Here is a 24,309-nt window from a genome sequence, read left to right on the forward strand (position 1 = left end):
GCAGGTCAAGAATTATTTATGGAGATTGAAGGGTCTGCTCGGTTCGCGGGGTGGCTTTTTTTGTTAGTCCATTTTTGGACTAGTTTTGCTCGCTCTGTCAGCTGTATCACTGCGTCAGTGGTGGCATGGCATCCAGGTTGATCCGTGGGAGAAGACAGGGAGAATACGAGACGAGAGAGAGCCAACACAGACCAGACCAGGTACAGAAGCAGGAACAAGAACAGAACCCCAACCCAACCCAACCCAACCCAACCAAATTCTTGCGGCATTGTCGTCATGCCCCAATAATGCTTGCTGTATATTCACTCTCCATTCACGACAACGACGGCGACCTTCTTATTCTCACTCGAAACACCACTTGCTACCCCTTATGGTCTCGAGACCTCCACACTCGTTAAGCCTCGACTGATCGCAAGTCTTTGCGACGGAACTGCCATCGGAGTTACCCCACGTGTCCGATTTAGAAAAAATGGACGTAAACCACCCTGAACTGCAGCAGCAGTTGCAGCAGCTGGAAAACGAACTAGAGGTCAGTTCCAAACTTCCTATGTGGGGGATGCATTTGGGGTTTTCTCCAGGTCATGGCAAAGTGTCTGCTCCAACCAAGGGGAATATGTCTGGAGATGATATGCTTTGGGACTCTGGCTGACGGATCATAAGGATGGCGACATTACTATGAAAGGGTAAGAAGAAGAAAGTAGGGGAGAGACGGCCTTGAGCATTGGGGCTGACCATGGCTTCAGATATCAGAAACGGCGCACAATTTTGCTTTCGCAATACCTTGGAGACTCAGCAGCTGCAGCAGATCTTAAGGGGCTGCGTGTACACTCTCCTGATAACACTGCGCACCCTTCGAACGACGGATCCCGCAATGCCTCTTTGGCAGCTCTCAATGCGAATTCAAACGATTACGATAACCAACACGATTCAAGACCGCCCATACCGCCCCAATCACCTGCAAGACCAAATTCAGGTGGAAGGCTAGAAACAATGGCGAGTGATTATGGCAGTTTTGCAACCAGTCGAGAGCAGCAGCCCGGATTTTCTGGGCCTCCTAAACAACTCCAATTGGGAGTTCCTCCTGCCGCTGTACAGAGAATGTCGTCGTACGGTAACGAGACATTCCTACCCTCCACTTCCATGTTTGGAGGAAACTCTCCAGAACCGACGATGACCATGGCATCTTCAGTTTCTGGCGCAAACTATGCGTTCAATCCTGCGTACCAAACTGGGTATGTACAGCAGCAGCCAAACGAATACGAAAGCCGAGCTGGGACAATGATGGATTCTCATGGCACAATGTTGGGAGAATCGCAGCAGGGCTATTTCTCAGATTTTGCTGGCCAGCAAGGATATGAACATGGGCATTCGAATTCATATGGCGGAGGGCCCCACAGATACTCATCTAGCGATGCATTTTCACCAACAGCAGCAATGGCTCCACCAATGCTGACTACCAGCGATCTTCCTCCACCTGCTGCGCTCGAATATCAGATGCCCCTGGAACCGCGAGATGTTCCATTTGCTGTCTATGACCCCCACGATTCTAATACACCAATGTCCAAATTCGACAATATAGGAGCGGTTCTAAGACATCGTTCACGAACGAACGGGAAAAGTCCTGCATATTGGGTCCTAGATGCCAGGGGAAAGGAGATCGCGTCTATTACTTGGGATAAGCTAACTAGTCGCGCCGAGAAAGTTGCTCAAGTCATCAGGGACAAAAGTTCTCTGTACCGTGGGGATCGAGTTGCATTGATTTACCGGGATACGGAGATCATCGATTTTGCCATTGCTCTTTTGGGCTGCTTCATTGCTGGCGTCGTTGCTGTACCCATCAATGATCTTGAAGATTATGCCAAACTTAATGTTATTTTGACATCTACACAAGCACATCTCGCACTTACAACAGACAACAATTTGAAAGCATTTCAGCGGGACATCACGACACAGAAACTGAACTGGCCGAGAGGCGTAGAATGGTGGAAGACGAATGAATTCGGTAGCTGGCATCCAAAGAAGAAGGACGACACACCGGCTCTCGCTGTTCCAGACCTGGCGTACATTGAATTTTCACGAGCTCCGACGGGAGATCTACGTGGAGTTGTCATGAGCCATCGCACAATCATGCATCAAATGGCCTGTCTTTCTGCTATATTTTCAACTGTACCGACAGGTGCAGCGGGCGATACTTTCCATACCGGGCTCAGAGACAAGAACGGGAGACTCATGGCTGGTAGCAACAACCAGAGTGAAATTCTCTTATCGTATCTTGATCCTCGCCAGGGAATTGGCATGATCCTGGGCGTTCTGTTGACTGTATATGGCGGGCATACCACTGTCTGGATGGAGAACAAGGCTGTGGAAACTCCGGGTCTATATGCACATCTAACCACGAAGTACAAGGCTACGTTGATGTTGGCAGATTATCCAGGCCTCAAAAGAGCCGCATACAACTATCAACAAGATCCCATGACTACCAGGAATTATAAGAAAGGAATGGAACCTAACTTTCAGCATGTCAAGATGTGCTTGATAGATGCCTTGACAGTTGACAGTGAATTTCATGAAGTATTGGCAGATAGGTGGCTTCGTCCCATGCGAAATCCAAGAGCGCGAGAACTAGTTGCTCCAATGCTATGTCTACCAGAACATGGAGGCATGGTGATCAGTATGAGGGATTGGCTTGGCGGAGAAGAGCGAATGGGTTGTCCGCTCAAGCTTGATATGGGAACGGACGACGACTCCATTGAAGAAAAAGTAGAGGATAAGGAGAAAGATCAACCACCCGCAAATGGATTTGGAAGCTTGATTGGTGGAGGAACCACGACGAAAGTCCAGCACATAGAGAGAACGGAGTTGAGCGAGGTACTGCTAGACCGTGAAGCTCTCAAAACCAACGAAGTTGTTGTTGTTGCTATCGGAGAGGAGGCCCGAAAGAAGGCTGGGAGTGAGCCAGGAACGGTACGAGTGGGTGCATTTGGCTTTCCTATCCCCGATGCCACCCTGGCGGTAGTGGATCCTGAAACTGGCCTGCTTGCTTCACCCCATTCCGTGGGTGAGATCTGGGTCGATTCTCCATCACTTTCTGGCGGCTTTTGGGCGCTACCGAAACATACAGAAACGATCTTTCATGCACGACCTTACAAATTTGAGCAAGGAGACCCGACACCGATGATGGTCGAACCCGAATTTCTGAGGACCGGTCTCCTGGGCACTGTTATCGAAGGAAAGATTTTCGTGCTAGGCTTGTACGAGGACCGTATCCGACAAAAGGTTGAATGGGTTGAGCATGGCCATGAAGTAGCCGAGCATCGGTATTTTTTCGTCCAACACATTATCGTGACTATCATGAAGAATGTGCCAAAGATCTACGATTGCTCTGCCTTCGATGTCTTTGTCAACGATGAGCACCTACCAATAGTATTACTGGAATCTCAGTCAGCCTCAACAGCGCCAGTCACCTCAGGTGGGCCACCACGACAGCTTGATACTGCACTTCTTGACTCTTTGTCAGAGCGGTGCATGGAAGTGCTGATGCAAGAACACCACCTGAGAGTGTACTGTGTCATGATTACGGCACCAAATACACTTCCAAAGGTTTTGAAAAATGGAAGAAGGGAAATTGGGAACATGCTGTGTAGGCGAGAATTTGATCTCGGCAACCTGCCCTGTGTTCACGTCAAATTCGGGGTTGAAAGGGCTGTCCTCAATTTGCCCATTGGTGTCGATCCTATAGGAGGCATCTGGTCTCCGCTGGCTTCTCAGACACGCGAAGACATCCTTTCCCCTGGCGACAAACAATACTCTGGTATCGATCGCCGTGAAGTTGTGATAGACGATCGTACTTCTACTCCTCTGAACAACTTCTCTAGTATAGTTGACTTGCTGCAATGGCGAGTCGCACGACAAGCAGAAGAGTTGTCGTATTGTACCATCGACGGTAGAGGCAAGGAAGGGAAAGGAATAACGTGGAAGAAGTTCGACACAAAAGTGGCAGCAGTGGCTATGTACTTGAAGAACAAGGTGAAGGTTCGTTCTGGCGACCACTTGATACTCATGTACACCCATTCCGAAGACTTTGTTTACGCGACACATGCCTGCTTCTGCCTAGGTGCAACGGCAATTCCGATGGCGCCTCTGGATCAAAATCGTCTGAACGAGGATGCTCCAGCTTTCCTGCACATGGTGGCTGACTACGGAGTCAAAGCTGTATTGGTCAACCAGGACGTCGACCATCTAATGAAGCAAAAGCCAGTATCACAGCATGTCAAACAATCTGCACAAGTCCTGAAGGTAGCAGTCCCCAATATCTACAACACCACCAAGCCTCCAAAACAGAACAATGGCTGTAGAGATCTCGGCCTCACGATGCAACCAGCGTGGGTTCAGCCTGGATATCCAGTGCTCGTATGGACCTACTGGACCCCAGATCAGCGTCGAATTGCCGTTCAAATCGGACACGATACTATTATGGGCATGTGCAAGGTACAAAAGGAAACTTGTCAGATGACGAGTTCTAGGCCAGTCCTGGGCTGTGTTCGAAGTACAAGTGGCTTGGGATTCATCCACACTTGTCTAATGGGTATATTCGTCGGTGCTCCAACCTACCTAGTTTCCCCTGTGGAGTTCGCCCAGAATCCAATCTCGCTCTTTTTGACTTTGTCAAGGTACAAGATCAAAGACACTTATGCTACACCTCAAATGCTTGACCATGCTATGGCGATTATGCCTGGCAAAGGCTTTGCTTTGCACGAACTGAAGAACATGATGATTTCTGCCGAGGGACGACCACGTGTTGATGTCTTCCAAAAAGTCCGCCTACACTTCGCCCAGACTGGCCTTGACCGTACAGCCATCAACACCATATACTCTCATGTTCTGAATCCTATGATTGCTTCGCGGTCATATATGTGCATCGAGCCGATTGAGTTGTGGCTTGATACGCAGGCTTTGAGGCGGGGTATGATATATCCCGTGGATCCCGAAACAGAACCAAAAGCGTTGCTTCTCCAAGATTCCGGAATGGTCCCCGTTTCAACCCAGATTGCGATCGTGAATCCAGAAAGTCGCACGCTTTGCCATGAAGGAGAATATGGTGAAATCTGGGTGGAGTCAGAAGCGTGTGTGAAGTCCTTTTACGGCTCTAAGGATCCCTTCGATGCTGAGAGATTCGATGGCCGCACTACTGATGGCGATCCAAACGTTCAGTACGTGCGAACAGGGGATCTTGGTTTCTTGCACAATGTCAGTCGACCAATCGGACCCAATGGAGCCCAGGTCGATATGCAAGTACTTTTCGTCTTGGGTAGCATCGGTGAGACGTTTGAGATCAATGGGCTCAGTCACTTCCCCATGGATATCGAGTATTCGGTTGAAAAGTGCCATCGCAATATCGTTCCTGGAGGCTCGTAAGTACAACTATCCCTTGAATCCGAACATGGCTAACATTTTCAAGCGCTGTTTTCCAAGCTGGTGGCCTCATTGTGGTTTTGGTCGAAGTGGGAAGAAAGGCGTATCTTGCGTCAATCGTCCCTGTCATCGTTAATGCAATCCTTAACGAGCATCAAATTGTCGTTGATATCGTGGCCTTCGTCAACAAAGGCGATTTCCCACGGTCTAGACTTGGTGAGAAGCAAAGAGGCAAGATCCTGGCCAGTTGGGTACAACGCAAAATGCGAACCATGGCACAGTTCGGAATTCGAGATGCAGATTCTGGTCTGTCGGATGTCACCGAGACAATGGAACCACGTAGTGGCGTTGGTAGTGTCAAGAATGGAAGTGTGATAGCAAGCAGTCTTCGCCATGTGGAGTCAGCTCCTCAGATCATTGAACAGCGAGAATACGAGCGTCAACAGATACAGGCACAAACTAACTTCGCTCCACTGCCAACCGGCATTTCGGAGATGCCAGCACAGAACTACAACGACTCCATCGTTGGCTCACCCACAAAGGGAGAGAATGGAACTTCTACAAAGAGCGATGATACCCCAACGGATACACGGCAAAAGAACCATTTTGAGCTCCCGACTCACAACTACTCTCCCGAGAAGAGCACTTTCCTAGACGGATCCAACGATTTCCAAGTCCCTGGCTTCGAAATCTCTAACGCTCCGCAAGTGCCTCCACCTCGAGTTGGGCCAAAGCCAGGCACGAGCCCTCAGATCAATCTACCTGCAGTCGAAGGACGAGAAGGCGATCTGTGGAGTTTACCTTCCCAGCAAGCTCGCGGGGGTGGTGGCGGCGGGTTGAGAGTCCAGAATGCCTCGAGTGACGATGAGGACGATGCGTGGAAGAATGATGCAATTATGCATATGAACTTAGCGGGGAGGAATTAAAGATGAAATATGAGCTCACCTACTCGTATTGCATGCATAAACCGTGGGCAGACGATAAATGGTCATACATCAGCGAGTATATATTGTTAGATAATGAATGGGATGATGGATGTGCTTGGATTCTCTTTGCGGGCTGGCTGGACGGCGTAGGTGTTGTCATTATGCCTATCATAGGTGAGGAGAGCATGGATGCAGATTTGTGTGCATAATGAGACGATGAGCATTTTCATGATACAAACAGTAGTGTATATACATGTGATTCTTGAGATTGTTATCATACGGACTTCGGTTTCTTAGCAGGCATTTCAAAGATTCCTATTCAGTGGATCTTCTTTCAGTTCTGTTTTTCCGCTTATTTTGACTCTGAAGCTTCCTCCTCGCTTATCTCTATTTCCTCTTTTGGTGTCACTAAACGTGAGCATAGTCGTGCTACAGCCTAGCTATCCAGGGTTCTCCGGGTCATTCGGCTATGTTGACTCCCGCTTCTGTCTTTTACCATAGTTGAATTAGTGGAGAAGATTAGGCACATCTCAGAGCTCAGAGCGCCAGTAGCCTCGATGTGTTATCCGGAAACATACATGCACTGAACGACAATGCTTGTGTTACTTATCCGGCCAATGATCTCGTCTCTTTGTTCTCGTAGATGTTTACCGGAGACAAAGACTCGCTGATACGATAACAACCTCGATCAACAGCCCTCGGCTCAGTCTGAGTTCTCTCAGTTACTGCGTCTGCCTGGTATCACCTACTTGCACTATTACGACTACTGAACTCGACACGTCACGCACAGCTTGGTGCACATGCTGTGATTCGGCCATTTTGACACTATCTGTGGTACAAGAAGAGGCAACAGCAAATCTAGGCCTCATTTCATTCATTTCGAAGTGCTTTTTGGAAGTGTTGAAACGGTCTCCCAGAGTTGCATTCCTCAGAACAAAGTTCTCAGCGAGACATCCTAGACTGCTTACATAACAAGCTCTCCCATCTACCAGTCCCCAGGGTCCAGGTAAACTCTTGGCCCTCAACAAGGTTCACTCTTATTTCGGGCGATTGAGGCTATTCGCTACGCCGACAGGGAAGGGAAGGGAAGGGAAGGCTGGGCTGCAGAGAGGGCTCCCAGTCCCGAAGAAGTCCAACAATTCACAACCATACCAACATCTGTATCGACTTTGTCACAATACCACCGAGCACACAGCCTACTTTCCCACCTATCCCCGCCTTGCTTCTTCACCATCTACGCTTAACCTTATTGCCTGAAGGAGAGGAGGTGGGTTTCGAAAACGTCCATCACGTGTGCGGTTGCCGGTCTCAGTTCCACCCAGGCCGGTCCAAACCCCTCCAGCTCGCTCTCGCTCTCGCTCTCGCCCCGGCCGTCTTCGTCTTCGTCTCTTGTCAGCTCCACGGGCCACCACATAACTTCACCACAACCTTTCATCTCAGGGGTCACACCAACCTTCGGAACGCTGCATTAAGCACGAACCCTCGAACCCGCATACTCAAAGCCATTGTTCTTTGTCCTCACCAACCATACAGTCATTCCTCTCCGATCCTTTGACTTGCATTCTGTCTCATCGAGAGTGAGAGTCACGCGCGATACGGAGCTGAGCGCTCGCTGAATGCGCGATGGGGATTACCAGCGACGAGATGCCGGCTATGCATGTCGTTGTTTTGGTGAGTGCAATACTTTCTACTTTTTACTTTTCTAACTGAACTCTCCTATGCGCCTTCCCTTCCCTTCCCTTCCCTTCCCTTCCCTTCCCTTCCCACGGCACAGATCGTCCCGACATTCAGGCTGCTTGCAGCTGTCTTACATCAAATCCCATTGTCTCCCTTGCTTCACTATTCATCAACACAACGCAATTGTTTTGCGATTATATTCGCAAGTCCTCCGATCTATTACATGTTGTTCCTGAGACGAGATCGTCCTATTATGTTTTTGCGAAAGACAAGACTTCTTTGCGCTGTTTGAAAGAGCTGCTGCTAATGTGGATATGCGCAGGGTGCTGGTGGTGGTCCCGATGAAGCCAATACTACTGCCTTTCTTGTTCGCCCCACAGCTGCTGGAGTAAGTACAACGCCTACAATTCCATGCTCAAAAGCCCTTGAGCGTTTTTCTCCTGAAAACGTGTCTCGATTCACTAGAGCTACTCAGTACTCATTTCTATTACGTTGTAAGCAGAGCTAATATTCCCTAGTGGAGCAAAGGCAGTGTTCTGGGTGTTGACGGTGGTGTCGGTATCTCAAAGATGAGAAAGATCCTCAAGAAACACAAGATGATCGTTCGTTCCAAGAACGGAAAGCAGACCAGTGGATCTACTTTGATTGATGGACCTTTTGAAGGACTAGACTTACCCCACGTCAGCCCCGGCGCAAATGCAAGATACATGTATGTTGAACTGATTGACGCATTTCTGTTCACGCATCCTCACAGTGAGTCTCCACCATCTCCACAAAATCCTCCTGCTTTTAAACACTCCTGACTTGGCGATGCTTTTAGTGGATCACATCGCTGGTGCTGTTGTCAATACTGCGGTCAATGGATTGACTAGACAGAAACGCTATGCTGGTTTGCCCACTACTATCGAGGGTCTAAAGAACCATGTTTTCAATGGTGTTATTTGGCCGAATCTGACCGATGAGAATAATGGTGCTGGAATGGTCAGCTACGTCAGACTAGTCGAAGGAGGATCCCCAGCATCTGGAGAGGGCGATAGTAAAGGTTATGTAGAGGTGGTTCCTGGCCTGGGAGTCAAGGCTCTTGGAATCAGTCACGGTATGTTCGAACAGATTCAATCCTTTTCTGTTTTCTCTTTGCATTTTCAAAATTGTCCGGAGGCAAATCTTGTCATTCTCAAGGTACAGCGTGACACCCACTTACCATCTCTTCACTCTAGGCACTTGCATGGAACGTCACCCTCGCCGTGGATCAACCCCATTACCCTCACCATCTCATGGCGACAATCAACACCTCGGCTCACCCTTCCCAAATACCCGTATGGCTCGAAGCGACTCCAATGCTTCCACTTTCGATCCTTCCGTACCCAGACTTAGTCTCAGCACTCAAACCATACAGTGCGTCTATAATAGCACCGCGTTCTTTATTCGAGACACAAATAGTGGCAGAGAGATCATCATATTTGGTGATGTAGAGCCTGACTCGATTTCGATGTTGCCAAGAAACGAGAATGTCTGGGCTCTGGCTGCGCCAAAGATTGCTTCTGGTCACCTAACAGCAATTTTTATCGAGTGCTCGTATGATGACAGTCGTGAAGATGACCAGCTTTTCGGACACATGACGCCTTCTCACTTGATGGTGGAGTTGAAGAAACTTGCGGACATGGTAGCTCGAAATAGCGATAATGAGTTGCGCAGTAAGGCTATGTCACCAAAGAGAAAGCGAGCCAGGTTAGTCCCCATCCACGAACAGATCCCAAGAAGGTCTCAGGATTTTGTGACATTGTCCCCGTTACTAAAATGCGAATAGCAATGGGAACAACCCAACACCAACGACAAAATCATTACGCCAAGTATCACCAGTCCGATCTGATAGTCCTGGTAGACAGACTGTGTTTCGATCGCCTCCCAAGTTCGACCAGAATTTCGCCAGACCTGGACGAAGAAGTGCATATTCTGGACCTTCTAAGGCACAAGCTGGTAGCAAGCCCCCAAGCGATAAAGCTGCGGATAAGTCTCCACGCCCATTAGAGGGTGTCAAAATTGTTATCGCGCACATCAAGAACGAACTTGATGATGAGAGGGATGCTGTAAGAAACCCAAATTTTTCTTGTTGCATGTGTCAAAATTCCTCAACATATTTCCCACCACTGTACTGATTAGACAATCACTAATTGCTCTATCAGCCCGACATCATTCGAAAGCAACTTCTTGACCTGGAGAGAGAGGCCGGTCTGGGCTGCGAATTCATCGTTTCTCATTCCGGTCAAGCATTGTACTTCTAAGCCGCCTGTACATTGGAGTTAAGGTCTACGAGGACGGGGAGAGTGAGTGGTCAGGTTTGGTGTATATATGGATGTACTGTATTGAAAGCGTGGCGTTGTGGGTCTGGTTTTGCTATACTCTGGATTGGCGTTATGTCATCGAGTATGGGGGGATGGCTGTTATGGAGTTTAAAGGCGGTGGATGCGGTGGATGCGGTGGATGCGGTGGATGCATCCGATTCTTTATGTAAGCTAGAGCAGTAGAGTCAGTGAATCGAATGGACGAACCGGTTTTGATGTACGGTTTCTCTTCGCAACGCTGCATGCTTCACTCACATGCCACAAATTTCGTACTTCTAAGACGTCTTTAACCACAGAGATCCGAGGTCAACGAAAAAGTCTAATTATCCGAGTAACAATAATCAGATGTCGAGGAATCCCGGCTACTTCAGGCAAAAAGCACCACTGAGACCCCAGAGTCAGCGACAGCAGGCAGCCGAATCAAGACATGTCACGCCTAAAAGAGCGAATTAGTAGCTCTGAATATGCCGCCTTCAAAGGAAAGCCCATGCCCTGCCTAATCTGACTCAAGCCGTAAATATCTCTCTCATAATCCGCTCTCACCTCGAGGATAGCGTCAGCGAGCATGACGAGAGACGTTATTGAATTAGCCATCCTCAGTTCTGATCAAGTCAGAAGCTTTCTGAAAAGTCGTACCCGGCAGCCCTAGATTTTGGTCCTACTGAAGGGATAAAGTTGCCTTTGTGCTTGTCCACCTTGATCTTGGCAAATGCTACCTTTTGTGGAATTTCATAATATTTTGTGAAGATATGACCGATGCCGTACATTTTGGAACGGATATATCCATCTTCATTATACTAGGATTTAATCTATGGTACTTCTAGGCTAGATCGATACCAATACAAGAAGCTATCTAGCTAAGACCCTCTGCGTCTCCCTAGAGTTGGGAGAGATGGTCAACAAGTGTGTCTGGTCTAGATGCAATAACAAGCTATCCAATTTACATATCACTTATGTATCTTAGTTAAGATGTGAAGTATAGACATGTTTTTTCGTAGTTTAGCAACTTTACCATCTAAATGACAATGACTTCTATTCAATTGCAATTTTTTCACCCCAACAGGAGAAACTTCCGAATTTGGCAATTCGATACATCTGACAGAATCTGCCATACGGGCACATCTATTTTGTGATTAATAACTATTCTACACCGCAGAAAAACATAATTACGAGCATACAGTGGAAATTCGTACCCCGAGCAGTCAGGGTGGGATCCCCACAATTCGCTCCCTTTTGGCGTGGAAGCTACGTCCAAGTAAAACACCAATACGTATCAAATCCAGAACTATGCTTTTCCGAAAGCCGCTCGAGCTCTGCATCTAGTCATTACATTCACTAGATAGTCGACCGTGTCCAATCTCTTCTCTTTGTAAGGCTGAGGTCGCGGCTACTAGCTGTCAACAATAGCAAAACTCACAACAATTAAGCGAGATCCACCTCCCTTTTCACAATAGCAACAAAACTCGCAAGCGAAGCAGAATACGATCGCTTTGATCGATCGTTTCCTATGCTTAACCATTATTTGGAGAGTGAGAGAACAGAGAGGCGGAGATACCAAAACTCCCTCCTCCTGAGCTTCGTTTCATTTTGCCCTTTCTCTCCTTCTGGTTCAGTTACAGACTCAAGGACGATACCGATTACCAGATCGATCTCATCACAAGCAAAGCAAAGCAAACAACGACTTCTTTCATTCACCCAACCACTTCGTCTCACATCTCAATCCACCACAAAGACACTTCTCACTCTTCTACCCCTTTCTCTCTCATCACATCTCTCACCAAAAATGGCAAACACCAGAGCAAGTTCAGCACCAACGCTGCGCCGCAGCGAACGGAACAAAGTCCCTGCCGCCGCGAGGCCTGTGGGTATCACCAAGAAGAAGGCCGCTGCAAGACCAAAGCCTCCTCCAAAGGCAAAGAAGACTTCCGGGGTTCCTGCTGTCGCTCCGACAGCCAACAAGACCACTGCCGTCAAGGCAATAAAGAGAAAGGGTTCTGCTGGAGAGGACGAAGCATCTGCGCCCAAGGCGAAGAGGTCTAAAGCCTGTGAGCCAAGGGCAAAGGTTTCTTCGGTTCCTGCTCCTGCTCCACCAAAGCCTGCCACTCACCGGTATCTCACCCGGTCGAAGAAAGGGGCCGCAACACCAGAGCCAGAACCGGAGCCAGAGAATCAGCACCCTCCTCCTGCCCCCCTTCCCTCTCTTCCTCCTCGTCTCCCCCCTCCTCCACCACCACAACCCGTTCTCCCTCTCCTGCTTCCCCATCCACTGCCACCAGCTCAACCAGCTCCAGCTCCAGCTCCCTACCGATCGATCTACTCCGCCAACACCACCCCCACACCACCAGCCTCGACACAACCCGGTTACCTCTCCAAAATCCGCCAACAATACCGGCAAGTGGTACCCGCCCGCCACACCCCTGGCTACAAGCCAGATTACGAGCCACGGAAGCAAAGCTCCAAAGCAACGCTGCTGGCAAAAGGCGAACAGAAGCGAACCAACCACTTCACCAACCTCGCCTACCAGCGGAAAGAGGAGGCCCGCCTCTGGGACGTGGAGGACGACGACCCAGCGGAGGATGATTCGAAGAAGAAGAATTCGCTAGCCAAGCGCTTAGAGATGAAGGATAGAGTGCGGACGCATTACGAGGGGTACCAGAAGAGGGTGAGGCAGGAGAGGGTGGTGGCGCACCAGGCGAAGGTGGATGCTGGGGTGGAGAGGTGGAAGATGGCGGAGGTGCATGAGAAGTCGTCGTTGAGGGAGGAGTGTGGTGTTGCTTGGGGGAAGGAGGCTGAGGAGAAGTTGAGGGTGCAGGCGAGGGAGAGGTTTGAGGCGGAGAAGGCGGCGGGGAGGGTGAAAGATGCGGAGTTGTATGGGAAGGATTATGATCCTCATGAAGAGGATTACTAGCTGGGGAGATCTTGTTGTTCTGTGGTGTACAAATTTTTTTTGGCGATGTTTAGGAGAGGAAAGGGGAAGCGAGCTGGTCTCGCTGCCTCACTGGAGAGTGTTTCTGTTTAGTGCGTAAATACCAGGGACAGATCAGCTCAGATCGAGATGCCCACTCCTCATGATTAAACTTAAACATTCTTGCATGTGATGCACATTCTGGGCAATTGTTCTACTTACTTCTAGGACTGTTATCTCATGGATTGACTTAAGCCCTTCCTCGGTATGCCACTTGGAGTTGAAAGATATCATCCACTAAATACTTGTAAGCTTGAACCTGATCACTGCCTCCTCGGACGGCGAATTGAGGTACCAACTTGAGGAGCTATCAAGTACCTCTAATATATCAAGTTATGACCAGAGCACGGCTACTACGAATCAAATGGCAGTCACAAAGAGGTGAAAGCAGGACATCTGATGAGATATAGAACTTCGAGGAATAAGGAAAGTCATTGATAAACCAAAGCGAATGACAAAAAATCACTGAACTGCGTTAAAGTAAGCAAAACTGCAACAACATGCTGCAGACACTTGGGGAGGGAAGTAGGCAGTAGATGGGCAAGAAGATAGAAGGGATCGAAAGATGAAAGGGAAAACAGACGACAGTAAAGGGTACAATGTCAGCAAATACGCCGGGTCTACTTTCTAATGCCTCCCTAAGGGAAGGTCAGAGAAAGAAGTAGGCGGTGCCTTCCTCACTTGTAGCCGAGTGACAGTGGGAGCTACTTCTCTCCTCGATCATAGTATAGATGGGAAGGAGACTGGTGAAGCCAACAATACGCTACCAGACAATGGCAAATGCGGCGGATGTCCACGAGAAAAAGTCGAGAGAAGATGAAATGAATGGTAGCCGAGGTAAACAAGCAGGTCTGAATACTGGCAAAAGATGACAAGCGCTTGATGTGAGACTTCAGCCGGCGTGATATCAAGGCCAAGACATGTAGAAATCAAGGAAAGGATGCAAATGCATCTACCAAAAGAACATGATATCGTATTGTCTTTGTGCGTGTATCCACTTCCTGCTATGCTACATTCATCCACCCCGCCTCTTATCTCAGCTTCTTTCCACAGTCGACTGAGTCTGAATCCTAGCTCATCCCATCTGGTCCCGCCTCTCATCCCCCGTACGCCTCCCACCGTCTCACAACTTTTGGACTTGAACTTCAAACCCCAACTCCACGCTTTCAAACGACCACTCCAGCCCACGTCTCTCTCACTCCATGCTCCTTTGCCTCTAGCTAGCACCTCACTCTCCAACCCCTCCACTCATGGTATAAAGAAATAGACCTATAGGATGTCGAATCCCGTGCTGTGCAATATAATTGCAACGCCCAAACGCCCAAATCTTCAGTTCAGCTCAAAAAGAAGAGCTCGAGTAATGAACGAAGAGATCCACCCAGCCACCCACCGATAACTCGCTCTCCCTTAAAACAGACGCAGAAAAACCCAGACAACGCTGCAACACACTAAGCAAGAATAATGTCCTCCTCCATCCCGCTTGAACCAAAAAAAAAAAGGGAAAGCGCAAAGGCAGGATTGTAAAAGCAAAAAGCCGGCCTTGAACACGCTATAAGTAAATCAATATCGTACCCATAACAAAGATCGCGCCCAACTAATTTTGTTGCTCAGATGCTTTCTTGCTTTGCTTGCTTTCTTATTCGCTATGGTCATGATCTAGATCCAGATGTTCCATCTTGCGCTCGATGACTATTACTTCGATCTCGATGGCTCTGACTTTGGCTTTGAGCCCTTGCTCTTGCTCTGTCCTCAGCTACAGTATCGTTGTAGCTAGGTATCGGCGGCGGGGTACTCTGCCGCCTTATTAAGGGAGCCCTGTCGCTGTCGACACTCCCTCGAGGGCTGTTGGCATTTGATTGATGAGGGCTTGTATACTCAGGGGGAGCCTCGGATACACCAAGTCCGACAGTTGAAACTGTGGTAACTGCTGCTTCGGGACCACTGCCTGCTGCTGATGCTGTACTCGGCTCTCCAGGCTCGTCGTGCGAAGGGATATGTGTAAGGTGGGCGAGGGAGATGTCTGTTGGAGAACGGACAGGCCCAGGACTGGTTGGAGGCCCATGTCTGAAATTTCCACTCCTCGTTCGTCCATGCCTCGCATCCGAGTAATTTCCCTGACTGCTCTGGGCTCCTTCTCGTCCAGCTTCAAGCAGAATGCTCCCTTGTTCACTACCATATGGAGGTGGTGGGGCAAGACTTCCGGTCATGGGTGCAAGGCCCCACTTCTTAACATTTGCTTCAATAAAGACGAATCCCGATTGCCCAAAGTTCACATGCACCGTACAGGGGCCGTTTGCACCGACTGCAGGGAAGAGGTTCTGGGATTTGAGGCCATGGGCAACATCTTCTAACTTCTTGCCGTTCCGTGTGAAGAATATTGTGCCTGTTCGAGGTCGATATCCAACTCCGATGACATCTCCTTGCACGAACTGGGGTCCATAGGTTGGTCCGCTGAAAGGTTGGTTATATCTTCGGTGTCCAGTGGATGTGTAAGCAACGGAGTATTTGTGCCATCCTAGATATTGATTAGAATTAGACCCTATGTTCGAGATGTAGATTTCATACCTGGTAGCCGAAAGAGCGGGTAAGGCTTTGTAGCAACACCTATACTGATGAGAGTCGTTTCCGGCTTATCATAAATCTTCGACTCCCAATAATAAACCTCATTCTGCTTCGGTATCGGCAAGTTCGTCAGTGTCGAGCATTCCGAATCAAAGAACTCAATCTCCGTCCTCCCTTCTACGAAACAATTCGCAATTTCTAATTCTGGTTCAAACTCCCATGCTGAGACGCCTTTTTCTTGAATCGCAAGATACTGTGATAACGAGATGTCGGTCGGTAACGAGTCTGGGGGATTTGCTTGAATGAACGCTGTAGCCACCATATTAGCACAACTGCCTTGCGGTATTTTCGCACTTCAAGGCTGTTTAAAAACACACCTTTTGCCCTCAGATACTCAGTCCGTTGTAGATCATCCATCTCCTCGAGTGCCTCCGCCTCCTCCCTAGCATATGCCTGCTCATCGTCATACTCTCCCGGCCTCCCAATCCGATCCAGGAAAATGCGACCGCTGCTTGTATATCTGAAGAAGTAGACGATGAAGAAAATGAGGGCGATCAGGATGGCGCTCCCAAAGGAGCTCAGCAGCCCGATCATGACACCATTGATGGTTGAATCATTGCGCTGTATGCGGATCTCGCTGTCGGTCGGTCGGAAGGTCGTCGTCTGGCGGGCGAGGAAGGCTTGGATCTTGGCTTGGGCATCTTCGGCGATGGAGGAGAGCACTGTCGGCGTGGGTGTCGTTCTGAGGGAAGTCTTGAGCGTCGTGTGCATCCCCCGCAGGTCCTCCATCGTTGCTGTTCCGTCCCTCTGGGCTTATCGCACCCCGTCCGTCCGTTGTCGTCTGCCTGCCTTGGTTCGAGTGTATTCTGCCTCGATTTAATGCTGCGTACCGGCGTTCTCGGCCAGCGAGTCAGAGATCAATCGTCGAGGATGCGTGGGTTGTCGCCGACGACGATGAGGCTGTTGGGATATTTGTTTGTGAGAGAGGGAGTTGAGGGAGCGAGGGAGTGGAGAGGATGGTCCTCAGAGTCAAGTCAAGTCAAGTGGACTGGGGCGGGCCTGGGATGGCGCAGGGATCGTTCACTGCGGTGCAGCGAACTGTGGCGTCACGCAAATGCACCGCCGTTCGCAACCAGTGATACGATTCGTAATGCGGGCAGGGCTGGGAAAAGGTGCAGCTTGCTGATTTATGAGAAGGGGCGAAAACTCAATTGAAAAAACTTCAAGATGGAAGTGTAATAATTTCTGACTTTGGAAATGCAGGTAAAACACAGAAGCGGTCTAGAGCTATTGAAATGTGCCCTTGCTTGAGGCTCAGGCAGGGCTGGCCTTTGTGGGACTTGAAATAAACTGTGCGAGTTTCAGAAGGCGCCGCTGCACGTATCAAGCTCCGTTTCAACGACTACGATTCGAGCATTCACGCCATAGCCGGTCTCAACTTGTGAGTGGTACGCAGTTTGACTTGCTGAGGAGCCTCGTGGGATGATTCAAGGAAGGATCAGTCAACATGGGCTTGGAACTTGCTTGCGTAATGCTCTCTTTGGAGATATGGGAGCATGGTACTACGAGACAAGGGAGAGGCAGTGTCTCTGATACTCAGCCAGGCATTCTTCACTCTGTTAAACATTCGATACTTCTCTTCAGCAGAGGAATTCTTGAGATATTGATTAATTCCGTAACACTGCTGGAATATACTATGGAATGGGTAGACGGCTGTTTGAAGGAGATACCCTTGTGAATGAGATCTAACGTGAACGGGGCTGCAAATGTATAGGATACTCATACTGGCATTGCTCATGAAGTGTCTTGGTATCTTTGTGGACTTGGTCTACGTGAGTATATCATTGCAGCCAAGCTGCGACTTTCACTCCCTCCCTCTCAGTCTGAGATTCTCCAACGCCACAAAATGCATCCCAGTAACCTCAAATCCATGGTATCTCATTACGCCGCAGCTATTCCCATGTAGGCCTATTATCCCCCACTGATATCGCATCAACCCACCATCTCCTCATCCTCATCCTCATCTGCTGCACCGCCTTTCTTCTTGCGATCCTCCGACCTCTCCTTGGTCTTCTTCTTCGCATCATCGACCCACTTAGTATAAGCATTAGGTCCTTCCTTCAACTTGTCCGCAATGACACCCTTCAGCACCTCCCCAGCAAAGCCCACGAAATTGTGTCTTCTCAGCGCATTCTCAAACTGCCAATCACTCCTCTTCTGCTCCTCCCTATATAGCATCTCCTGATCACCAACCTCTCTCGCGCGAATCCTCAAGTCCCTAACCATAGCAAGCAAATTGAACCTGATCTCGTGCGCAGGATATCGCCCAATGCGTCTCTGCAAAACCGGGATGACCTTCTCTGGGAACTCATCGAATGTGCTGGCACCGTGTGCAATAGGCGCAGGTTGCAAGCCGTCCAACTCGTAGAGAACACCGTTGATCGGGGTATAGGCAATGAAGTGGTAGACATCGTCGTCATCCGTCGCCGTCCTCTGTGTCTCATCCACAAACGGACTGCTCTTCGCAAAGCTGTTATGCACATCCCGAATCAACTCGCTGTTGCTCAAACACTCCCCTCTGAACTCCGCTGGAAACCCCGCCGTGAATTCCTTAAAGTCCTTCAATGGTGTTCCGACATTGATCTCGGCGGTTTTGTTTAGAAGAACTGAGAGGAGCGCTTGTGTACCGCAGGCATTCTGTATGGTCTGCGCGGCGAAGAAGAGGTTCTCAGCCGCCGCATAGTCGTATTGTCCGTCCTTCGGCGTGCCGTCTGCGTTGGCTTTCTCGCCTGTGGGGTATTTGAAGAGGAAGATTACTCCGTAAACTGGACCAAGTTGACGCAGATAGTCGGCATCCAGCGTGATCATCTCCTCGAATTGCACATCTTTGACCCCGAGGTTGTCAAGGAGGAAGGTGAAGACACCCTGGGAATGTCAGCTCATAGCTACCTATTTCTAAGAATTGCCTGTCGGTACGAACCGCATCTGATTCAACTATTGAAGAATTAGTATTAAAAAGTAATTGCAGAAGAGCAAAGCTTACTTGTGTTCCAACCGCCAGACATTTTGGCAGCTGTTGTTAGGTTGTAAGTGAAGCACCTGTGAAGCTCCAGGAGCTCTTCCAATTAAAGCTCCACATACTCGATAGCGCCCGTACCTAGGTAAAGCTTGGCACTCGGAATTCCACGTGATATTGTATAAAAGTTATGAAATCAATAACCGGAATTCCGGGACACGGCTACAACGGCTCTCAGAAGTGCTCACAGAATTTACGTACATCTGAATCACGGATTCCAATTCTGGAATCCTTGTAGGGTTAGTGGGAATTATCGGTCAACTTTCAGAGCCAGGAATAAGTCTTGGCAATGAAGGCGGTCAAGAAGCGAAAGAATGAAAACAATGGAACATTGTACGTAGACTAGAGTGTCCGTATGATAAAGTGACAAATCGCGTGTGGCATTGGGAAACACGATGACTCGAGATGAGGTAATAAGCATTGATTCTCTACCGTTCTTGTTGAGTACTGACTCAACAGGGCTCACTGATTTGCATTACAAAATGCCGCTATGTCTAACGCCTAATTTTCCAACAAAATGCAAAAAATCCAAAATGTGAGCTCTCATGGCTCTTCCCTCCTTCCTTCAAAAACTCCGTTTTCCATGCATATGCTGAGGTATATAGTTCGTAATGACCGTGGGTATGTATTCGTACAAGAATATCATAAAGACATCATAAGGGTCGTAAGCCGTTAGAGTAACAGGTGATCAAGGAAAGTCGTTAAAGGTGGTGGAACAATTAGGTGTGAGATTCGTATAATCTCTGATCGGGCGGTGACAAAGTAATTAAGTCTCGCGCTCCTTGCCTTTCCCGGAGTGGCCAGCCGGAGAAGGAACGCGAGAAGGATTGCGAGGAGGAAAGCTGGGTAGGTGCGGGATCTGGTGATGGTGTTGAGGCATCTGATACATGCCGCGCTCGTGGGCATGTTCAAACTTGATCTGTTGGTGATGATGTTGCTGTGGTTCGAACTTAATGTGCTGATCTTCAGGGGTTCGAGACTCGAATTTGAAGACCGGTGGTGTCCTGGGCGAGATGTTAAATCCTTTCGTCCGATAATTCATATCCACACGGTGGTCGGAAGCACAAACCCGCCGAAATTCGAGCCTGGGCCCCCTTGTCCATCATAAAGCGCAAAATCGTCTCCCTGGTCGCTGTAGACGATGGAACCTTCCCCAAAGTTTGAAGAAGCTGGGCTATGGTAGCCACCAAAACCGCTCGGAGACGGAATCCCGAGGTAGTGGTTCGTGAAAGGATCAAGTGTCAATGGGCTGATGGCTGAGGCGGATATTGGATCAGGTGGCATAGTCATGAGATGTTCTTGGGAGTACGTGAATGCCGGATTGCCATATGGAGAGAGCGAGATTGTAGAAGGGTACGTCTCAGCCATGCTGAACTCGTTGCTGTGGAAAGTCGGGAATGAGGCAGTCCTCTCAGGTTGAATCCAGCCCATACGGCTTCGAAACTTGGAGACCATGTCGATGGGATACTCCATGAGGTGGAGTGGAGTTTGCATACCCGAGTCCGACGACTGAGAAACGTTGATCGAAAAAAGTCTTCGTGCAATCTCTTCGATAGGACAGAGCGATAGACTTCCAAAGTACGCAGCTCCAACCTCTGTATGATAAATTAGTACCGATTCAACTCAATGTGTCAAAGCGAACAGGAATATTGCACATTCATGAGAAGAGGGGATTACATACCAGGGAACAGTGGCTCAACGACCAATGCAACTGTATAGTAGTGGGCCAGGATGACTAGCGCAGATGGAGATCCTCGAGTCTGTTGCAAGAACATAACCGGAAGCCAAAACAACCAAGCTCGAAGAGGATTGAGCATCTCGAAACGCTGAGCAGCGGTGTGACTTGGCGAAACCTTTCGCACACCCCGAACAAAGCTCATGAGCTGCTGGATAGCCTTGATGTCCTCTCCATTTCCCTTCAGATGAGCTTCGACCTTCTGGAGTTGGGCATAAGCTTGTTGCAGAGAATCCAAATCCTGTTTCCGAGGGTTGCTAAGCTTCTTGTGGCCAGGGGCTATTTCTGAGTTAGTACTGCTTTGTCTCCAGAGCGAGCCCCCTAAAGTGGAGGATAGGACAACAAGGAACCCATGCTTACCCGGAGAGGGAGGGGCGGTCGGAAAGGTGCTTTGCTCTGCAATAAAGTCGCCGAATTGAGACTCGTTCTTCCACGGCTGCATGGCATCGATGACCTATCGAATGGTTAGTTACATAAAATAGCGCATGAAGGTTCCACAACATACGGACGAGGTCCCATGCATCAATTGGGTCCAACCACGCCTGTTTGCCAGTCAGTGAGTGCAACCTGAAGAGCTCTCGGATTCACTGACCATTCAGTTGCTTGCCAGGAGAGCAACAGCGAAGCAGCGAGAACAGCATCGGAGTTCTGCCTGGAGAATCCACCGATTGCCTCATGCAAACCCTTAAGTGCGATTCCTCGATGTTCATAAGCGATGTTCGCGGTAAGTGGGCACTCCGTTAACCATGCCAAATGTGTCGCGGACAAAGCCAAGAGTGCATGCATAACAAACTGGTAGTCTGTTCCGATTTTGAGAAACCTGCCAGTCTGTCAGTAAAGTATGTTAAGAAATCTCCAACACTCTTGGTACTTACAGCGGAATTTGACGAGTCCAGATGGTGAAGTTACCGGCATCATGGGCAGACAGTTCGGACGAGACTGAAGCAACGTGGTGGATCAAGCGAAGATCGTCGAAAGAGAAGAATTGAGGTGCGGGAGCTGGGTAGATATATAGGTCTGGGAATGGGAAACTTCCAGTCTGTTGCCAACGTTCGATCTCTGCCTCGATTTCTGGAGTCCACAACAGATCTGCCTTTTCAGGAGTTACTGCTCTTTCTTCTTGCACAGGCATGTCCATGTATGGACACCGGCAATTATGCTTGGTACAATTACGGCTGGACAAATTCAGACTCGACCTCAAATTGACTCCCTTGATGAAGATGGACCTACCATTGAGGGAAGTTTTCGTCACAACGAATGTGTCTTCGCTTGCAAGTTTCACAGCCTTTGCGAGATTTAGTGTGACTATGCCTTGTTAGCAACTCGTAGATGCCAGGAAGCATAAAGACGTACCTCCGACGAGGAGGTCCACCACCAGGGCCAGCCATTTAAACGGTTGAGGGGAACAGATAGAAGACGACGAGGCTTGAGCGAGTGAAAGCCGTCGACAAAGCCTTCTGATCTTAAGGTCGACCAGTCAGTAATCGACTGACGGTGGGATGGTGCTGAAGTAGAAATAGGCAGATCAGGTGCTAGGATTGTGACAGGCCTGAAGTTGTTTGGTATATATAATGTCGAGCGAGTGTGGTAAGGCTGCAGGAGCAGTCTGGGATATCTTTCTGTATGAATACAGCCAGTTATGTAAAGCGTAGCGGCTGAAGGTAATGTAACCGTCCTCCGATGTGGATAGTATTTCGGCCAAGCCAGGAACAAGTGGGTATCAACGCTGGGATGCGTTTCTGTAGCCGGAGTCCCTGAGTTAAAGGTATCGTGACACAGGTGTTCTGTAGTTCAACGAGGGTGATTCAAGGCTACGAAAGGAACAATATCCTCCGAAGGCTTGCGGTAGGCTCGGGCTGAGTGAGGGCTACGCAACGCAAAAGCGAATGACAGGAGCCAACGAGGGCTTCCTAGGGATAGATGCACAAAGCGAATGTGGGTAGAGGTAAGCTGCGGGCTGAAATGTCTGAATTCAAAGATCCTGCAAAAGCATGTTGGAGCTGGCGATGTGGGCAACTTAATAGAAATGGATGGTGGTGGCAGAATCACCGAGAAAGGAAAGGCCTGGGGAGTGTGGCTAAGGCGGAGGCAGCGGAGAGCGCTTGAAGGAAGTGCATTGGTAGGGCAGGGGATGTGGGTCAGTAAGTAGCGGGATGAGATGTGAGAATAATAATAATAATAATGATGGCGGCGAAGGGAGCGAAGGGAGGCTACGGCCAGGGAAGATCGAAAATAACAAAATGGGTTTGGCAGGGCCCGGCATGGACGAAGGAGAGGGAGAGCTGGGTGGGTGGAGAAGAGAGAGCGTGGATGGTGGATGTGGATGTGGATGTGGATGTGGATGTGGATGTGGATGTGGATGTGGATTTGGATGGGGGTGGGTGGTCAGTCACTTGGAACGAGTAACGTTGAGTGGAGCTCGTCACAGTACAGTAGTAGCTTAGCGTTGAAGTTAACAGCAGCCGCGCAAAATGGAGGCCGCCGAATTTAGTCTCTGACTGACCTGAGCGAGGCAAAAGTCACTCTGAGGCCACCACCACTGGCCAGCAGCTAGCATCGTGGCAGCATGGTTTCAGTTCAGTCTTTTTGCAATCCCCAGGGGCGATCTTGGGGCTGTTTGACATGACGAAAAGAGCTTCAGGCAACACGCTAGAGCTCGAGGTAGCTAGACACAGAAACAGAGGGGCATTCAAGTGCATCCTACTGTACAGTACTAGGGGCTAGCGGCGATGTCATACTGTAAAGGGACTGACAAGCGTGAGCACTGAGCAGGCAGGCAGGGCAGACCATAGGTAGCGCCGTTGGGTCGGGATAAGGGATGGACGGCCGAGGCGGTTGAGCCGGTCGAGCTGCTTGGTTGGTTGATGTTGTTGTGTTACTGTAAACATAGCTGGACGATATTTGCCTGAAGAGGGAACTGAACTGACAAACCACCTGGTCTTACTGGCCACAGCCCTGCTACTTGGGTCTCCCAGATGTAAATTATTGTATGGGGCGGCGGTGAGTCTGGAGGTACAGTACTGTAGTAGTGGCCAGCTAACAGCTGCTTGACCTACCTGAGGCTTGGCTCCTAGGATCGGATCATCGGATCTGGGGCGGCGAGCGAAGATCAGAAGATATGCTTTGTTTGCTTGCTCTCCGAAGCCTGTTGTGATGTGAAGTGGATGTGATGTGACGGATGGGCGTGTGTACTCGGGATAAGGTGGGACTAAGGGGATTTGCGACGACGGCCGAGCGAGCGAGCGAGCCAGGGCGGGAAGAAAGCGAGACAGACAGACAGACAGACAGACAGACAGACAGACAGACAGACAGACAGACAGACAGACAGACAGAGAAGAGACAGAGAACAAGAGCAAGGGCACCAACCCAACAGGTGCATCGCAAGCGTGGTGTGGTGTGCATATGTTCCAAAAATAAACACATGCACGCTTTCTCGCCAAAGCATGCCCGCCTGCCCGCCTTCCACTCCAGCACGGCACCCTGCTGGCCATGCCATGCCATGCCATGCCATGCTACTGTACGGAGTATGGCCAGTGCCACCGATTGATTACTCTTACTCTGACCGTCTGACGGCCGTGGACCTTTTCCGCGTTCACTTGCCATTTGAAGGTAGA

General features: G+C 49.4%; 6 protein-coding genes across 7 annotated transcripts; 3 read left to right on the forward strand and 3 right to left on the reverse strand.

Moving 5' to 3' along the window:
* Positions 1 to 144: 144 nt before the first annotated feature.
* Positions 145 to 6,778, forward strand: ONS95_009405 (uncharacterized protein). The gene is made up of 4 exons (XM_058502999.1): positions 145 to 529; positions 661 to 683; positions 744 to 5,411; positions 5,459 to 6,778. Exons 1-4 carry the CDS (start codon positions 470 to 472, stop codon positions 6,336 to 6,338), a joined length of 5,631 nt encoding a protein of 1,876 aa, XP_058361932.1. The 5' UTR covers positions 145 to 469; the 3' UTR covers positions 6,339 to 6,778.
* Positions 6,779 to 6,907: 129 nt separating this feature from the next.
* On the forward strand, positions 6,908 to 10,571 carry PDE1 (3',5'-cyclic-nucleotide phosphodiesterase pde1). Of its 2 annotated transcripts, XM_058503000.1 has the most exons (7): positions 6,908 to 8,009; positions 8,338 to 8,403; positions 8,534 to 8,768; positions 8,836 to 9,111; positions 9,233 to 9,743; positions 9,823 to 10,102; positions 10,199 to 10,571. In XM_058503000.1, exons 1-7 carry the CDS (start codon positions 7,962 to 7,964, stop codon positions 10,295 to 10,297), a joined length of 1,515 nt encoding a protein of 504 aa, XP_058361933.1. In that variant the 5' UTR covers positions 6,908 to 7,961; the 3' UTR covers positions 10,298 to 10,571. The 2 variants fall into 2 exon arrangements, with proteins under 2 accessions (XP_058361933.1, XP_058361934.1); XM_058503001.1 differs by lacking the exon at positions 6,908 to 8,009 and having other exon boundaries at positions 8,062 to 8,403; positions 10,199 to 10,509.
* Positions 10,572 to 11,450: 879 nt separating this feature from the next.
* ONS95_009407 (uncharacterized protein) lies at positions 11,451 to 14,256 on the forward strand. Its single transcript, XM_058503002.1, has 2 exons — positions 11,451 to 13,383; positions 13,481 to 14,256. The coding sequence occupies exon 1, from the start codon at positions 11,865 to 11,867 to the stop codon at positions 13,263 to 13,265; it is 1,401 nt and encodes a 466-aa protein (XP_058361935.1). The 5' UTR covers positions 11,451 to 11,864; the 3' UTR covers positions 13,266 to 13,383; positions 13,481 to 14,256.
* Positions 14,257 to 14,971: 715 nt separating this feature from the next.
* On the reverse strand, positions 14,972 to 16,673 carry SSH4 (Rsp5p-dependent ubiquitination, sorting of cargo proteins at the multivesicular body; the record flags this gene model as incomplete). Its single annotated transcript, XM_058503003.1, has 3 exons — positions 14,972 to 15,837; positions 15,888 to 16,193; positions 16,262 to 16,673. The coding sequence occupies 3 exons, from the start codon at positions 16,671 to 16,673 to the stop codon at positions 14,972 to 14,974; spliced, it is 1,584 nt and encodes a 527-aa protein (XP_058361936.1).
* Positions 16,674 to 17,876: 1,203 nt separating this feature from the next.
* ONS95_009409 (uncharacterized protein) lies at positions 17,877 to 18,949 on the reverse strand (the record flags this gene model as incomplete). Its single annotated transcript, XM_058503004.1, has 3 exons — positions 17,877 to 18,809; positions 18,865 to 18,878; positions 18,928 to 18,949. 3 exons carry the CDS (start codon positions 18,947 to 18,949, stop codon positions 17,877 to 17,879), a joined length of 969 nt encoding a protein of 322 aa, XP_058361937.1.
* Positions 18,950 to 19,998: 1,049 nt separating this feature from the next.
* Positions 19,999 to 22,083, reverse strand: ONS95_009410 (uncharacterized protein; the record flags this gene model as incomplete). The annotated part of the gene is made up of 7 exons (XM_058503005.1): positions 19,999 to 20,555; positions 20,642 to 20,974; positions 21,056 to 21,149; positions 21,201 to 21,237; positions 21,288 to 21,515; positions 21,571 to 21,870; positions 21,926 to 22,083. The coding sequence occupies 7 exons, from the start codon at positions 22,081 to 22,083 to the stop codon at positions 19,999 to 20,001; spliced, it is 1,707 nt and encodes a 568-aa protein (XP_058361938.1).
* Between the last annotated feature and the right edge of the window lie 2,226 nt (positions 22,084 to 24,309).

Source organism: Cadophora gregata (genome assembly GCF_030347475.1).
Source record: "Cadophora gregata isolate MNR1 chromosome Unknown scaffold_3, whole genome shotgun sequence".
NCBI lineage: Eukaryota > Fungi > Ascomycota > Leotiomycetes > Helotiales > Ploettnerulaceae > Cadophora > Cadophora gregata.